Here is a 16,631-nt window from a genome sequence, read left to right on the forward strand (position 1 = left end):
TGCAGGCAGAGCAGCCCCTAAGGGCGCACGGAGCCAGCGGCCATCTCTGTCACGGGCAGCTTCCTTCCCTCCCCTGTGCTCAGCGTCCTCACCAGGAAAGCTGGACTGACAAAGGGCAGTGAGGAGCTCAGACGTGCCAACTCCGAGCAAGCCCAGAAGAGGCAGCGGGTGAGCTGTGACAGCGAGGAAGACGACAATCCAGGGAGGAAGGGCACAGGCCTGGGGGAGGGAAGCCCCTCCTGCAGGGGAAGAGAAGCTGCAGTTTTGTTTTCTGGAGACAGTTCCGGAAGCGACTGTCCATGAAACCTGTCTGGACACTGGTCACCCTCCTACCTCTCGCTGGTCTATGCAGGGACCAGGGGCTCAGTGGGAGCCACCACAGGGCACTGGGGGGCCACCGGGGACGTCCTCCCGGGTCCACTCGGCCACACCCCCATGGGGAAAGTACACCTAATGCCCCCCGCCTGGCTTCTTCCTGTGGCTGCCTCAGCGTTAGTTTTGAGCAGATACAGTGCCAGTGCCCCCCAAAACATTTTATTACTGACTTGGAGAAAGGATCTGGCTGGCTATGTACATACATACACCAGGGAGGCAAAAAAGCGCAGGCACGACTTCTCGTGCCGTGGGTTCTTTCCTCCATGTTCGCCAGCTGTCTCAGCCCCGAGGAAGCAGAGGGTAGAATTCAGGTTGGAAAGCAGAGGCCTCTAACACCAGCTCATGGCTGCAGGCTCCAAGGCCCTGGTGCGGTGCCTGGGCCTGGCCCCACCGGGTGTTTCCTCCCTCAACAAAAATGCATGAGGCAGCCTTCTCCCAGGGCACCGAGACGAGCCTGGGGCAGGCGGGCAGAGGCGGAGAAGAGAGCGGCTGCCTCTCCCTCCGAGCTCACCAGGGGAGAGCGGGGTCGCAGAGCTGGAGGAGGGCACGCTGGGGAGGAAGAGCTAAGCCTGGGGCGCGTTTCCCACCCAGCTCCTCCTAACGACGCACTCACAGACCGGGTCACTGTGCTGGGGTGGGGCGGGGGAGGCTGGTGGGTGTGAAGCGGCCGTGCAGGTGGTCCAGCCCCATGCAGGGTAGGGGACAGGCTGGGGGGCAGCGGGCACAGAGAGGCAGCGAGGCCAGGGCCAGCTTACCCTGAAAATCCCCCTCACACGTATCCAAAACCGCATCCCCCATGTCACACAGCTGCAAGAACACAACAACAGGATTTGGAAAGGAATAAACACAACAAAACAAGCACGTCACCAGAAGCTATGCCGGGTGCCACAGGCCCAGGTGGGGGGGCCGCACCCAACCATTCCCAGCCCTGGACTGGCCCAGAGACCTGCACACACAGGACAAAGCCACCATCCGCTGCCAAGAGAACAGTTAAAGCGGGCTCTGCACGGGGGCATCATGACTTGGAAAGGCCAGCAGCTCAGACCCAAGCGATGCAGAGTAATCACATTTCTCACGCTGTTGGCTCCTTGTCCTTAAAATGCCTCCTGCTGTCCCCTGCCTGCCCCCCGTTCTGTCATCTCCTGTTTCTTCTCCAAGTGGCACCCTCTGCTTATCCCCTTGCTTCTGACAGCAGAAGGAGGGGGTGGAAACGTGCTTTCCCCAGGCCCCCATGAGCTCCTCGGGCCAGCACTGCCTCCCCCAGAGACCCGTTCAGAAACCAAGTCATCACCAAGAACCAGCTGGAGGGCTGTGGTGCCCGCTGGGCTTCGTCCAAGTGAACGGTCCTTAATTTTGGACAGGAAACCTTGGAGAGGCAGCAGCTACACGTCTGGAATTACAGCAGCTGAACCACCTGGCAGTCGGTTCCCATAATACTCATTCCTGACCCACCCCAAACACTTCCAAATTCCATCAGCCTCTCTGTGGGCAGCAAGGAGCTGAGCCTCACAGGCTCCCAGCACATCGGGAGAACAGCGCCCAGGGAGAAGGGCACGGAGACCAGCGGCAAGGCCTTCGCGGAATCCCAGGCACCTAGGGCTGCGTTGGTGCTTTGGGGGGTGAGGGCTGGGGAGAGACAGGCTGTGTGTGTGTGTGTGTGTGTGAGAGAGAGAGGCTGTGTGTGTGTGTGTGAGAGAGAGGCTGTGTGTGTGTGTGTGTGTGTGTGAGAGAGAGGCTGTGTGTGTGTATGTGAGAGGCTGTGTGTGTGTGAGAGGCTGTGTGTGTATGAGAGGCTGTGTGTGTGTGTGAGAGAGGCTGTGTGTGTGAGAGAGAGGCTGTGTGTGTGTATCCTTTTTGTGTGTGTGTGTGTGCATCCTCTTTTGTGTGTGTGTGTGTGTGTGTGTGTGCGCGCGCGTCCTCTTTTTCTTCCAACCAACAAACGGTCCTGGCCACTGTGGTGCGTTTGTGAGTCCATGCTTACACACCTTTCCAGGGGAAAGAGTTCCATGTCTTTTTAAACTTACAGCAAAACTTCGTTTACTACTTGTGGTTTTGTCAGGGGGATGCATGTCTTTTCTAAATTGGCCTCTTCCTAGTGAAAATATATTGCTAGAAATACATTTTGTAGCAAGGCTTGTTTTACTAGTAAGACAAAATTCCTTCGGTTCTTAGCTCCTGTTCTCAGGATAAGGATTTGTACTTGTCTGGTTGCTTGGGGTCTATCCAAGGAAAGCCTCAACTTCCTCACTTGTGCTTGAGGCCAGTTCTCTGATCATAACCCAGCTCCCAGTCTCCCCTAAGACATCACTCTAACGGACTCAAGGTACTTAACCCCCAAAACAAAGAGCAGAAACAGAACCCTGGGCTGGCGCGCATCAGCTTGGCAGAAATCCCATCGGCAGCCCCTCTCTGGGCCAACCTGGACCCTGGAGCTGCTTTCCATTGGCCTTATTGGTGAGATCTGAAAGAGATCATCCTGCAAGCTGCACTTGCACCAACACAACCACCACTGCAAACACGAATTCTATGGAAATCCACAGAATTCCTTAACCAGCGGTGACACTGACAATCCCTCCACCCAGCACATTCTACTGAGGTCCATAGAAAAATCTGAGGTGCCAGCGGCTTGGTTACCTGTGGACATGCTTTCCCCGGGGGACAGGCCGTCCAGCATGGGGTGCTCCGCCGCCTGTGGACTGGAGGCTGACAGGCTCACCGTGGGAGGCTGCGGGGGCGGCAGGGTGGGCCTCTGCCGGGGCTTGGGGGTGGGCCGGGACTTGGTTAAAGTGCTCGTGAAGACGGAAGGAGAGGACAGGGGAGGAACTGCGGCCGGGGACAGCTGGCCAGAGCCCAAGGTGTAGCCTGGAGGGTAGTTGAGTCCATAGGGTGACGGGGTGCTCGGCGGGGTGGGGGACAGGCTGACGGGGGACGGCTGGCCCAGGGACTGGTCAGGCATAGCCCCCGACTGGCCAAAGGGGGCCTTGGGTGGAATTGGCGCCAGCTTCTTGGAAACTGAAACAGAAAACACAACACAACCATGACGACAGGACACAGGTTGTTAAATGAAGCCCTTTCCGAGCGGCTGGTCAGTACACCCGAGGTAACTCCCGGCCCTGCCCTCACCGAGAGCAGCTCAACTTTCCACCGCGTTGTACAGCAGAGGAGTTCAGTGTCTTCAAATTAACCTAGAACCGCAAGTTCTCGTATCTTTCCATTTTTAACTAACTTCCCCTTCTGAATTCTGGCCATGATCTACACACACACACAGAGCCAAACTGGCGAACAGATTCCCCATCCCTAGTCAGTGGGCTGATCTCCCCGTGCTCTCGCATCACGTCAGAGTGATAAAAGGGACGGCAGCCAGACCCCAAGGAAGAGGACTTGGTAACGTCAGTTCCAACAGAGGAAGACTCAGGTGCAGTCTCAGGCCGCGGAGCCCGGGCCCAGGGGTAAGTCCTCGGGACAGGAAACACTGACTTTCGGCTGAACCTGTCCAGTGGCTCTGCTGTCATTTCCCTTCCCTGGATCTGAGCTGCTTTTGCAGAAAAAGAAAAAGAGGGGGGGGGGGGGGCTGGCGGGACACAGAGCCCCAGCTGTCATCCGAAAGTCTCCGCCAGGCACCGTCCTTCCTCTTCAACCAGCTTTTCCCAAGGTTGACCCCGATGCTGGCCTGAAGGAGAGGCCACGTCACACCATCTCGGTCTCAAGCAGGGAGGACCGGCTGCCGGAGAGCCCGAGGGCCTGGGAGAGGGGTGCATGGCGGGGACCAGGCCTCTTGGCTCCCCTGAGGGGAACATACGGCCACATTCTCTGGCCACAGAGAACTTTTGCCTCCGCCACTTCATCTTCCCATCCCCTGCTTCCCCCTCAGCCCTGCCTACTCGCTCATCGGATTTTCTCGTTCTTTCTTTCCTTCTGGAACCATGCCCCCTGGCTGTGAGCAGGTCCAGAGCCAACATGGTTTGCTCCAATTTCTTCTGTATTATCTTCATTTTCCTCTTTTTATTGACTCAGTCACTCAAAAGGAGGACAAATACATTATCCCTTTAATTGAAAATGATCAATTGACAAAGTCAAACATTCAGAAGATGGAGATGGGCAAACATCTTCAGAAAGTGATCGCTAACCTACGAGACCTGACTGAGGGCTGGCTGCCGGGGGCACTAATTCTAGAAGAAACTGTATCTTAAATCTTCAGGGAGGCATTAGCGACTCTTCCCCTATCCCCCTACTTGGAACAAAGTCTATTCTAAAGATACATCTTGTACGTCCCTGGCTCCTTCCGTCTGCAGCGTGGAGAAGAAAAGGACGTGTTCTTTATGAGTCCCACCAACTCGGGTTCAAATTTCTGTCCTGGGTCAAATTCCCAAAACCTTTTATTTAACAGCATTGTGAAAACTCAATAGGCTTACGTTTGTAAAGTCCATGTAATTATGACTTACTAATAATAAAATGGCTTAATTTTCCAAGGTGACTTTTCAACTACTTCCTGAGTAAGGAGTAAGTTTCACAGCAGTTGCTGTGGCAGCTCCTGACAGTAGCTCGTGATGGCTGGTGCAGGAATCCCTCCTTGGGATGAGAAGAAAGCGGAGACCCGGGGTCTCCGTGCTAGGACATGTCTTCTTAAAAATGAGCTGGAAGAAGGAAGGTGTAGTGGCATCACCATGTTTGTGACAACACCACTTCTGGATGTTTCCAGACCTCAGTGTTCACCTCCAGGCAAAATTGTCAAGACTGAGGGGTCAAAAGGGAAAAAAAAAAAAGCTCAGGTGCCATTTGTGGGCAGTGGTTGGGGTTGGAGAAGAAAGTTACACCTGTCAAATGATGGCTCTGAGCTACTGACTGTCACTGGGAAAGGGATGGGGGTCATTCGAGGCTGTAACCCTGGATTGGTCCAATCTGCTGTGAACACTCAAGGGCCCACATGACACTGACATTAGGAGGCAGCCAGCAAGGACCTGGAGCCCTGGCCCTCCCTTTGCACAGATCACGGGCTTAGCCACCACCCCTGCTTTGCAGGGCTGTGGAGAGGCTGAAAGGACCCTGGGAACAAAGAAGTGCCCGGAACTCTGACGTCTAGACTATCCGGGCAACCTGCTAATGCTGGAGAAGATTCCTGGAACACTAACCCCACCACCACCACCACTTTGACCTACAATTCACCCTTCAAGATGCCGTTTCCTCTGGGTCACCTTCCTAAGTCCTGAGTGTGCAAGGGGTGCCCCCATGTTCCTGCATGTCCCACAGCATAGCGGCAGCCCCCTGAATTACAGAGGCACGGCCACCGCTCCGGAGAGCCTGCTTTTCACTCACTCTCTCTCACTGCTGCATCTGGGTCTAGCTCAGAGCTCTGCACACATCAGCAACTAATAAACGGGCAGAATGTATAGGGAAGGAATGAGGAGCTCCCAAGGGCAAAGGGCTAGGTGAGGGCAGAGCAGGATAATGGGATTTCCACTTGAACCCTGATGCAGGAAGGCTGGAAAGGAAGCTGGTGTGAAGGTCTGTGTGCGTGTGTTTACGAATCCTGGAGTGGAGACCACTCCTGCAACCCTGAAAGGCTAGACTGAGAACAAATTAAGCAACAGACTATCCCAGAGAAGTCAAAGACTTGGCTAAGACATGACATAAGATGGAAATAAACAAAAAAGGTTTGGCTAAGTACCCATTCAGTACAACTCCACATTTAGCAAATGTCACCACGGAGCATGGCTTTAGCTCTGGGGAAGGATTCCAGAGAGACTGGTGGGGCCTTCTAGAAGGTGTTCCCGAGGCAGGATCCTGGGCCCGGCGGCTCATGGGTCAGTGTAGCAGTTTTCAGGGCTTCCAAACCAGAGTAGGAAAGGTCAGGACTCACACGGAAACTACCCTGACCCCCAGGCAGAAGCCATCGTGCAAGGCCCAGGTGAGGTGGGGTGTCCTGCAGAGCACCTCCTACAGCTTTTCAAACGATGGAGATATGGTCTGGCAGGTTCCGTGGAAGACACAAAGCAGCTCGAGTCATCCTAGGCAGTGGCTTTTGCACTGAAGTCTTGGTGTACAGGAAGCATCTTCCTACATACACCCATAAGGAGCCTGCTTGTCAAACGAGAAAACCAAGGAGTAGTGAAATGATCCCCCTCGTTGTCGGTTAACTTCCAAAGGCTCCAATGCCTACACCAGGTTATTTTTCACAAAACCTCACGCTCATGGAATATCCACGCTCATGGAAGGAAATGAGCTCACAGGGATCCGTGCCCAGTGGAGGTGACATACCTTTCCGGAGAGTGTGAGGGCTCTGGTCAGCGGGTGGCTGGCTGGGGCTGGCCCCGGGTGGCGCCCCCGGTTGGGTCCCCACACTGGGTGGCCCCTGGCTGGAGCCTGGACTTCCTTTCTGCCCAGACCCTGGAGAAAGTTCCTTGTTTTTAGACGTGCTGAAACACAAGCACACGGGACAGAAGAGAACCCCTCAACTCAGTCAACTCCAGCGCCAGCCCTGCCTACTGCAAAACCCTCCGTGTTTTCAGCACCCGGCTCAAATCTATGCCCGCTCTGGTCTGTCTCAGTCTCTCCTTGAAGACGTCAAAGGTGCCCCATGAGGCAACTGCCCCTTCCTGGAGCCCAGATGTCCTGGACTCCCGGGAACTTGGGACCCACAGCCAGCTCCCTTCCCATGCACGGTCCCAGCTCCCCGAGGAGACCAGAGACAACCGGAAGGCAGGGTCCCCAGACACCCCCCTCCATCCTGCGCTCAACACAGGAAATCTTGGACGTTCTGCTGGAACTCCAGAGTACTTCTGTCCCTTCTGTATCGCAGCCCGTCGAGCCAAGAGGACGTCTTGCGAGGGTGGGCTGAACACAGGCTGACACCTCTGGCTCACCCTGCCTGACCTTACAGCCCATGGCCTGTCAGTTTTTCTTTGCACCTCCATGACAACCCCCAAGCAGGGCAAGAAACCTGGGAGCCACCCTCCACCTCAAAAACAGGTTCCAAAACAGATGCCAGGGTTGACACAGACCCTAGCTGTGCCCCTGAATGGGGGAGAAGGTCAGTGGATCTGTGGAGTTCTTCTGATTGAAAAAACTCATCCTTCACTGCCAGGTTCTTTCTCAGGCATTCTCAGGATAAAGTACATGTCAAAAGACATGCTACTTAGCTCCGTGCCACAGCCCCGGGACAGGCTGGTACAAGCCGGAGGGAAGTGGGGGGCTGCCATCCACAGGGAAGGGGGGCAAAAACGGGAATAAGGCAACGGAGGAAACATCATCTGGGCTGCAAATGTCCAGGAAACAGAAAAGAACGATGGAAAACCTGATTGTATTGGGAGGAATCCATGGGGGACGAGGAAAAGAGTGACAAAGGACAAATAAAAACACCAATGCCCAAGGAAAAGCGACTGAACTGATCACCCCAAAAAGGGGCAGGTGTGACGGATGTGTGTAAAGCACTGGGATCACCTTCAAATCGATCTGGCCCAGTGGGAGAAATCTGGGAGAGGGAGGCCAGATGCTCCCAATGCTTCTGGGTCACCTGCAGAACTTGGGGTGGCATCTGGAAAGAGCCAAATGTCGCTTGGCGCCGAGTCTTGTGAATAAGGTAGAAGTCGGGGGGAGCCGCCCCTGCACATCTGCTGTCTGCTGGAATGTTCCCACCTCGTGGGCCCCTGTGGCCCCCCGCCACCAGGCTCTGCTCCTCCTCTGGGTCCCCCAGGGTGACCGTCGGCCTGGTGGGTGCACGGCCAGTGCCAGCTCCCCCACTCCTCTTTCCATTAGAGGGATCAGCGGCCACCTGGCACCCCCAGTGCCAGGCTGTCCTCCCGAACCCTGTGACTGGCATTTTGCTCTATCATCTTGATTTCACAGGGAAAATACCCTCCACTCAGTAAAGAAGAAACGTCTACAGCCCTTTCAGGCAGAGAGCTGTGTGCGCCATGATGAGGATGCTGGTTTGTGTGTGTTTACACGCATGTGCACGTGTGCAATGGTAGTGGTGCTGGTGAATGAGAATGTGCGTGTATTCGTGTGGGGGGGTGATGGTACGTGTGCACGTGTGATAATAGTGTATGAGAACATGCTTCGGTGTGTGTGCGTGGTGGTGATGATGGTGTGCGAGAATGTGGAATGTGTGTATAAGTGTGCATCCATGTGTGTGTGCGGTAGTGGTGATGGGGTGCGAGAATGTGGAATGTGTGTATAAGTGTGCATCCATGTGTGTGTGTGCGGTAGTGGTGATGATGTGCGAGAATGTGGAATGTGTGTATAAGTGTGCATCCATGTGTGTGTGCGGTAGTGGTGATGATGGTGTGCGAGAATGTGGAATGTGTATAAGTGTGCATCCATGTGTGTGTGCGGTAGTGGTGATGGTGTGAAAGAATGTGGAATGTGTGTATAAGTGTGTATCCATGTGTGTGTGGTAGTGGTGATGATGGTGTGCAAGAATGTGGAATGTGTGTGTATAAGTGTGTATCCATGTGTGTGCGGTTGTGGTGGTGATGGTGTGCAAGAATGTAGAATGTGTGTGCATAAGTGTGTATCCATGTGTGTGTGGTAGTGGTGATGGTGTGCAAGAATGTGGAATGTGTGTGCATAAGTGTGTATCCACATGTGTGTGTGTGTGGTGATGGTGTGTGAGAATGTGGAATGTGTGTGTGTGTGCTTGGGGAAAGACTGTCAGAAGGTTCAGCTTCCCAAAGTCTCCAAAGTCTCTCTCCCAGGGCCACGGAGAATGCCCGGGGGTCTGGTCCAAGGCAGCTTTTCTAGTTCCTGGAGTAGTTGTTTGGGAACAGAGAGAAACGAGCAAAACACGGGTCTCCCATGCAAGCCCGGCGTCCAGAATCCCCCTCGGCCCAGGCCCCTTCGGGTGCAGCCTCCCCCACGCTAGTCCAGGAGGGCACACGGGTGTAAGGATTTGTCCCGTGTAAGGATCTGTCGTGTCTAATGATGTCGCGTGCAATGGTTTGTCCTGTGTAAGGATCTGTCGTGTGTAACAATTTGTCATGTGCAACGGTTTGTCATGTGTAAGGATCCGTTGTGTGTAATGATTTGTCGTGCGCAATGGTTTGTCCTGTGTAACGGTTTGTCATGGGTCAGGATTTGTCGTAACAATTTGTCCTAACGATTTGTTGTAAGTTTGTTGTCGTGTGTAACAGCTTGTTGTGCATAACAGTTTGCTGTGTGTAAGAATTTGTTGTGTATAATGGTTTAAGGATTTGTGGCGTGTAAGGATTTGTTGCGTGTAAAGGTTTGTCATGTGTAAAGATTTGTGTGTAACGGTTTGTCACATGTAAGGATTTATTGTGTGTAAGGATCTGTTGTAAGGATTTGTCGTGTGTAACGAGTTGTGTGTAAGGATCTGTTGTGTATAAGGGTTGTGTGTAAGGACCTGTTGTGTGTAAAGATTTGTTGTGTGTAACTGTCCTGTGTAACAATTTGTCACATGTAAAGTTTTGTTGTAAGTTGTGTGTAAGGATTTATAATGTGTAACGAGTTGTCGTAAGGATTTGTTGCATGTAGTTTTGTGTGTAAGGAGTTGTGTGTAAGGATTTGTTGTGTAACAAGGTGTCATGTGTAAAGATTTGTCGTGTGTAAGGATCTGTCACATGTAAAGTTTTGTGTGTAAGGAGCTATCGTGTGTAATGGTTTGTCGTGTGTAAGGATCTGTTGCATGTAAAGTTTTGTGTGTAAGGAGTTGTGTAACGGTTTGTCATATGTAATGAGTTGTGTGAGGATGTGTCATGTAAGGATCTGTTGTGTGTAAAGGTTTGTCATGTGTAAGGATTTGTTGTGTGTAACGGTTTGTTGTAAGGATCTGTCGTGTAAGGATCTGTCGTGTGTAAGGATCTGTCTTGTGCAACGAGTTGTCATTTATAAGGGTTTGTTGTGTGTAAGGACCTCTTGTAAGGATTTGTTGTGTGTAATCGTTTGTCCTGTGTAACGATTCGTCACGTGTAAAGTTTTGTTGTAAGTTGTCATAAGGATTTGTCTTGTAACGAGTTGTCATGTGTAAAGGTTTGTCGTGTGTAAGGCTCTGTCGCGTGTAGTTTTGTGTGTGAGGAGCTGTCATGTGTAACGGTTTGTCATGTGTAAGGATCTGTCGCGTGTAGTTTTGTGTTTGAACAGCTGTGGTGTGTAAGGCCCTGTGGCGTGTAAGGCCCTGTGGCGTGTAAGGCTCTGTCGCGTGTAAGGCCCTGTGGCGTGTAAGGCCCTGTGGCGTGTAGGGGTCCGCGGGACCCCCCGCTCTGGGCCGGGCCTGCCGGGGGCCGACAGGGAACTCCGCCTCTGGGCTGGGGAAGGCCGCGGACGCCGCCCCCGAGCTGGTGCCGGGTGAGTGCGTCCCCTCCGTCCGCCCCCGCGGGGCTGGGCACACACACACACACACACACACGCACACACACACACACACACACACTCCGCCCCCGCGGGGCTGGGCACACACACACGCGCACACACACACACACGCACACACTCTCCGCCCCCGTGGGGCTGGGCACACACACACACACACACACACACTCCTTCGCGGGGCTGGGCACACACACACACACACACACACACACACTCCTTCCCCGCGGGGCTGGGCACACACGCGCGCACACACACACACACACACACACACACTCCTTCGCGGGGCTGGGCACACACACACGCACACACACACACACACACTCCGCCCCCGTGGGGCTGGGCACACACACACACACACACACACACACACTCCTTCGCGGGGCTGGGCACACACACACACACACACACACACACACTCCTTCGCGGGGCTGGGCACACACACACACACACACACACACACACACTCCTTCCCCGCGGGGCTGGGCGCGCGCGCACACACACACACACACACACGCGCGCGCGCGCGCACACACACACACGCACGCACGCACGCACACTCCGCCCCGCCCTCCGTGTCGGGCCCCCGGGAGCCGGCGGGGGGAAGCGGCTGTGGGCTCCCGCCAGGGGCCGCCTCGCTGGCAGAACCCGCTTACCTGGCGCGCTCGGGCTGCGGGCCCAGGGCCCCCGGGGAGAGCGCGGGCGGCGCGGCGGGCTCCGGGGGCGGCTCGGGGCCGGGCGAGGGCGGCGGCGCGGGCTCGGCGGGGGCGGGCGCGGCGCAGGGCCCCTTCCGGCCGGCCGCGGAGCCTCTTCGGGCCACCCAGGACGTGTCCATGACCCTGACGCCCACGCTGCCGGGGACACAGACACGGCGCTGAGGCGCGGGCGACGCCCTCCCGGCGGGGCCCTCAAGCGCGGCGGGGGCGGCAGCGCAGCCGGGGCAGCGAGCGCAGCCTGGCGGGCACGGCGCCCCAAGCTCCCGGGTGTGCACGCCAAGCTTTCCTCCAAGCGAAACGTGGCCTGCCCCACGGTCAGGGTCAGGGTCAGGCTGGAGCCCGGATCCCGACGCGCTGCCCCTCCAGGCTGGCGCTGGCACAGCAGGAAGCCTCCAAATGCACTTTCTCCTCCTTTTAGCCCGGGGTCTGCTGCACCGGCCGAGTCAGTACCCCCGCGGCGCCAGCTCCGCCACCGTCGGGGACCTCGGCCCGGGGCAGCCCCTGCAGCCCACCCGGGCCGATCCTGGAGCCGGGCAGGGCGGATGGCGCCCACTGCGGGCCCCCACCCTAGCTGAACACAGGGAAGTCAGCGGGCAAGAAGCCTGCCGAGGAGGCAGACCCACACATTCCCCTGCCGGGAGGCTCCCTGGGACCAAGCTTGCTATTTCTAAGAGACTGAACATGGCCTTGAAGCTACCAGAGGATACCGTACCTTTGGATTTTCCTAAGGCTGCAGGGACAGAAACATACAGACATTAGTGTCAAAAACAAAAAACAAAAAAACTATGCCTTTCTTCAATGTCAAGGCTGACTTCCTACAAGGGAAGGGTTTGCCAAGGCCAGGGTTTGGGGGTGGGTTCTTAAGATTTCTTTTTTTTTAACGCCATGAAATCATTTCAGTTTAGTGGATCTCTTTAGCTAAGGTGACCCGCCAAGCACACGTGTGATAAAGAGAATCACTGAAGAGTTGATACTGGTGTGTGTGGTGGTGGGAGCGGGAGGGTGGGGGGTTGACGCTGGGGGAGGGGGCACAGGGGAGAAGAAATCCGCAGACATAGTCATCTGGTCACTGTAAAGTCACCTGAACATAGCAGGCGGTTAGTTCTCTTCCCTCTGGTCCAAGAGGTAACTGGTACCTTGGTACTAAGTCAAGGTGTCTATTGACTAATGCAAGAACTAACATTTCTAGTAGTAAGAGAAACAAAAAATTCACACAGAGAAAAACTATATACTCCCGTCTAGCATTTTCCTGTTTCCCTCATGCATAAGGAGACGTGAGCATGAGAGTTATAATGTATAAGGCAGTTACTCTCATCTCTTCTCCACTAAACACTCATTCACATGGGTCAGAAGCACCAAGCTCTTACACCATGAAGTCCTGCTGACCTAAAAGGTCATCTTTACCCCCTGGGGGTGCAGGAAGACACAGAACAAGGGCTCAAGCTGGGACATGGTTGTGGCAGATAGGATTCAGATCCTTGAAGGAAATCTGATTTGGGATGGCGTGCCGGTTTGGATGTATTATGTCCCCCAAAATGCTATTATTTTTGATGCAATCTTGTGTGGGCAGACGCATTAGTGTTGATTAGATTGGAATCCTTTGATTGTTTCCATGGAGATGTGACTCAATCAACTGTGAGTGAAATGTTTGATTGGATAATTTCCATGGAGGTGTTACCCTGCCCATTCAGGGTGGGTGTTAATTGGATCACTGGAGTCCTATAAAGGAGTTCACAGACAGAAGGATCAGAGAGCAACTAAGAGAGACATTCTGAAGAGCAGCTGCAGCTAAGAGAGGACAAAACGCCCCAAGAGCAACACTTTGGAGAACATCATTTTGAAACGCAACCTGGGAGCAAGCAGGTATCAGCCATGTGCCTTCTGAGCTAACAGAGGTTTTCCAGACGCCAATGGCCATTCTCCAGCGAAGGTACCCTTTCTTGATGCCTTTCCTTGGACACTTTATGGCCTTAAGACCGAAACTTTGTAACCAAATAAACCCTGTTTATAAAAGCCAATCCATTTCTGGTGTTTTGCAAAAAGGCAGCATTAGCAAACCGGAACAGATGGGCCATGAACTGGGAAGCTCAGTGGAGAAGTGGGTGCTAAACGCCGACACACACTGGGCTGAGGACAGCCTCCCGACGCTCCTTCCTCCCGAAGATCACCAGAGACCGTTTCACGTCTGGTGCTATTGCTGACATTTCTCATCTCCCGTGGGTGGCCTCAAGGAGGCCCCTGAGAGCAGGGTGTCTCTTTCTAGACCCACCAGCTTCCAAGTCATCTCGGGTTTGAGACTCCTCCACGAGTAAATAAGCACAATCTATAAGATATCCAGAAGTACCCTTGGAGGCCACTCAATTCTCTAAGGACAGAGGCTGGTTGTGTTGCTACATTATCTAAAGTGGGATCACAGTGGGTATCAAACCAAGCTCTTTGGCTTCAGAGTTTATCAGAACAAAACGAGCAAGAAGCTTTACTATTCTTCTTGCGGAAGGGAACTGACAGCACTCGGTTGCAATGGCCAGTGGGGACAGCAGGCACGCCAGAAGTGACATCAAGTGGGTCCCCCGTGCTGAAAATGCATCAAATGCACACTGACATTTTCAAAAGGAAAACTGTCCAGAGTGAATCAAGCAAAATAGTAGAAGCAGCCCCGGGGATGTAACTCCTACCCTGTTTTCTCTCCCTTGCCCCCTTCTCCTTTACTTGGAAAGACCTTTTCCACTTGAGAGGAGGAGTGGACGTCAGGGCTAGGGCTTGGGGAATGCCTTCTATTTCCAGCCGCAGCTGCCAGCCTCAGTAACCTCAGACACTTACACCAAGTGAAGGAGCCACCGTGAGTCTGGGATATACACTGACTGAGGCCTGCTATATGTCTCTGGCAAAACAGCCACCATGAAATTAGAGATGAATGTACACTTCTGCCTTTATAAAGAGACTGCTGTGCAGGATGGGACTGTCCCTTTCCCAGCTGGAATTATTTTCTTACGGGAAGCATCGTCACATATCTAAGGTGGACACGCACCAAATGCTCACTGACATTTTCAGAAAGTAATATAATCCTTTACAGAGTGAATCAATCAAAAATGAAGTAGCAATGTTCTTGGAGGCAAGCCTAAAAGGATATTTATTTTTAGAAGCAAATTGGTATATTTAAATGTTTGAATGGATAGATAAAACTCAACCCAAACACAGAAATTATAAAATTGCTTCGTATGCTGCCAAGAAAGAGAAGCTATTGACAGATGAGGGGGGATACAAAGAAGATTCTATCAGCAGTTCACATGTTTCTGTTTGTTATTTTACCCCATAAAGCAACAACGGTAACCAGAATCAAAGAACTCCTCATGTTCACCACAAGGACAAATTCTCCAAACACTGTTGACTCCAGGAGAGGTTGCCAGGTGACAAGTCCTCACTTTGGAAAGGTAGCCCCATTGAGGTACAGCCTGCTCTGCTTACCTCCTCCCAGCTAACCAGAACCTCATGTCTGTATGGAAAAGGTTCTGGAATGATCTAGAATTCTAGTCCCAGCTAAATCATTCATGGACTTGGTAGATTTCTCTCATCTACAGAATGAGGCTGCTACATCCCACTGCACTTCCATCAATGCCATGAAGATAATTCATGAATAATGAGTGTGAACATGTATTTAGAATGCCCTTGCACCATTACCTGGTGGTGGAAGTGGATGATCAAATAATGGGTTGTGACAGTGGGAGAGATGGGAAGCTTAGGGTGTGTCTCATAAGAGGTCTATCTAGCTAAGCAAATGGTGTTCTATGGGGTTGAGAAGTTGGAGAATCAGAGAATCATAAGACACCTTGTAGGAGGGAATATACAGTCCCTAGAAGGTGGCTGTGTGGAGCCAGAGTGGCCGTTCCATGGGGGTAATGACCCTGCACCCTAACCTGCTCACCCCCATCTCTTCTAGGAAGCAGCATAGCCCAGAGGGCAGGAGCACGGGCCGTGGAAGCAGAGAGGTTGGAGTTAGCATCCAAGATTTTCCACCTACTGATGGATCGAATCATTCCCCTCTACCAAGACATATCCAAGTCCTAATCCATGGTCCTGTGGATGTGAACCCATTTGTAAATACGATCTTTGAGAATCCGTGAAGATGAGGCCTAACTGAATCGGGATGAGCCTTAATCAAAAATGACTTTATGAGCAGAGGAAACTGGGACCCAGGAGTAGGAATGAGGAGGTGACAGAAGGGGACAGATGGCCGTGTGATGGAGGGAGAAACTGAGTCACGGACTGCCAGCAAAACACCACCAGAATGCCACAGACTTTAGAAAAAGCATGGCCTGCTGATACCTTGACTTTGGACGCCTGGCCTCCAAAACTGTGAGAAAATAAACTTCTGTTGTTTAAGCCAACCAGCCTGTAGTGCTTTGTTACAGGAGCCCTGAATGAGTTACCTAACACAGATTATCCTTTCACCATCCTCTGCAAAATGAGAGTAGCACTCTCTCCCTCCCTTAGGTTGCTCTAACGAACAAACAGAAGCAAGTGCAGAAAATACTTAGCATCACAAATTAAAAAAACTTCCTCCATAAACTAGAACAAATGTATGAAACCATTACAAGGAGTTAATAATAAAGTGATATATGGGGGAAAAAACCACACCAATTACAAACTATGGACTATAGTTAATTGTAATATCTTAATATTATTTCATCAATAGTAACAAAGGTATCACACCAATGCTAGGAATCAGTGAAGGGGTGGGGTATGTGGAATGTTTTGGGATTTTTCATTTTATTTTCTTTTTCTTTTGTTTCCTGGGGTAATGAAAATGTTCTATAATAGACTGTGGTGATGAATGCACAACTATGTGATGATACCGTGGGCCACTGATTGTAGACTTCAGATGGATTGCATGGTGTGTTAATATACCTAAATAAAATTACACTAAAAAAGAAAAAAAAATACTCAGCATCTACTTAAAAATCAGTAAGCTGTATCTTTGTTGATGATGATGTTCCGTCCTTGTAGGTGCCAAGTACAGATGAGGAAAAGAAAATCCACAGAGAAAGGAGTAAGGAGAATGAACTTGGGTCTAAAACCAGATGATCAAAAGGGGGAAAGAAGCATATTGTATCAGCGAATCATGCCCAGCATGAGACGGAAATACTGGAAGACCCCATCGGATGTGTTGGGTCAGCCATCAGATTTCTTTCCTTCCTTCCACTGGCCCTAAAGATCAAAAGA

At 52.5% G+C, this 16,631-nt stretch overlaps 1 protein-coding gene across 6 annotated transcripts in view; it reads right to left on the reverse strand.

Moving 5' to 3' along the window:
* Positions 1 to 16,631, reverse strand: part of ARHGAP44 (Rho GTPase activating protein 44) — a 202,475-nt gene that overhangs the window by 2,742 nt on the left and 183,102 nt on the right. For 2 of the 6 annotated variants that reach the window (XM_037808248.1, XM_037808246.1), the window contains 3 exons: positions 11,352 to 11,546; positions 6,631 to 6,788; positions 3,010 to 3,387 (listed from right to left, as the gene is read on the reverse strand). In XM_037808248.1, coding sequence (XP_037664176.1) covers positions 3,010 to 3,387; positions 6,631 to 6,788; positions 11,352 to 11,546 — 731 coding nt within the window. Of the gene's footprint in view, positions 1 to 1,130; positions 1,183 to 3,009; positions 3,388 to 6,630; positions 6,789 to 11,351; positions 11,547 to 12,123; positions 12,142 to 16,631 lie in introns of all 6 variants that reach the window. The other 4 variants (XM_037808249.1, XM_037808245.1, XM_037808250.1 and 1 more) reach the window with 4 other exon arrangements.

This window comes from Choloepus didactylus, chromosome 18 (assembly GCF_015220235.1).
Source record: "Choloepus didactylus isolate mChoDid1 chromosome 18, mChoDid1.pri, whole genome shotgun sequence".
Taxonomy (NCBI): domain Eukaryota; kingdom Metazoa; phylum Chordata; class Mammalia; order Pilosa; family Megalonychidae; genus Choloepus; species Choloepus didactylus.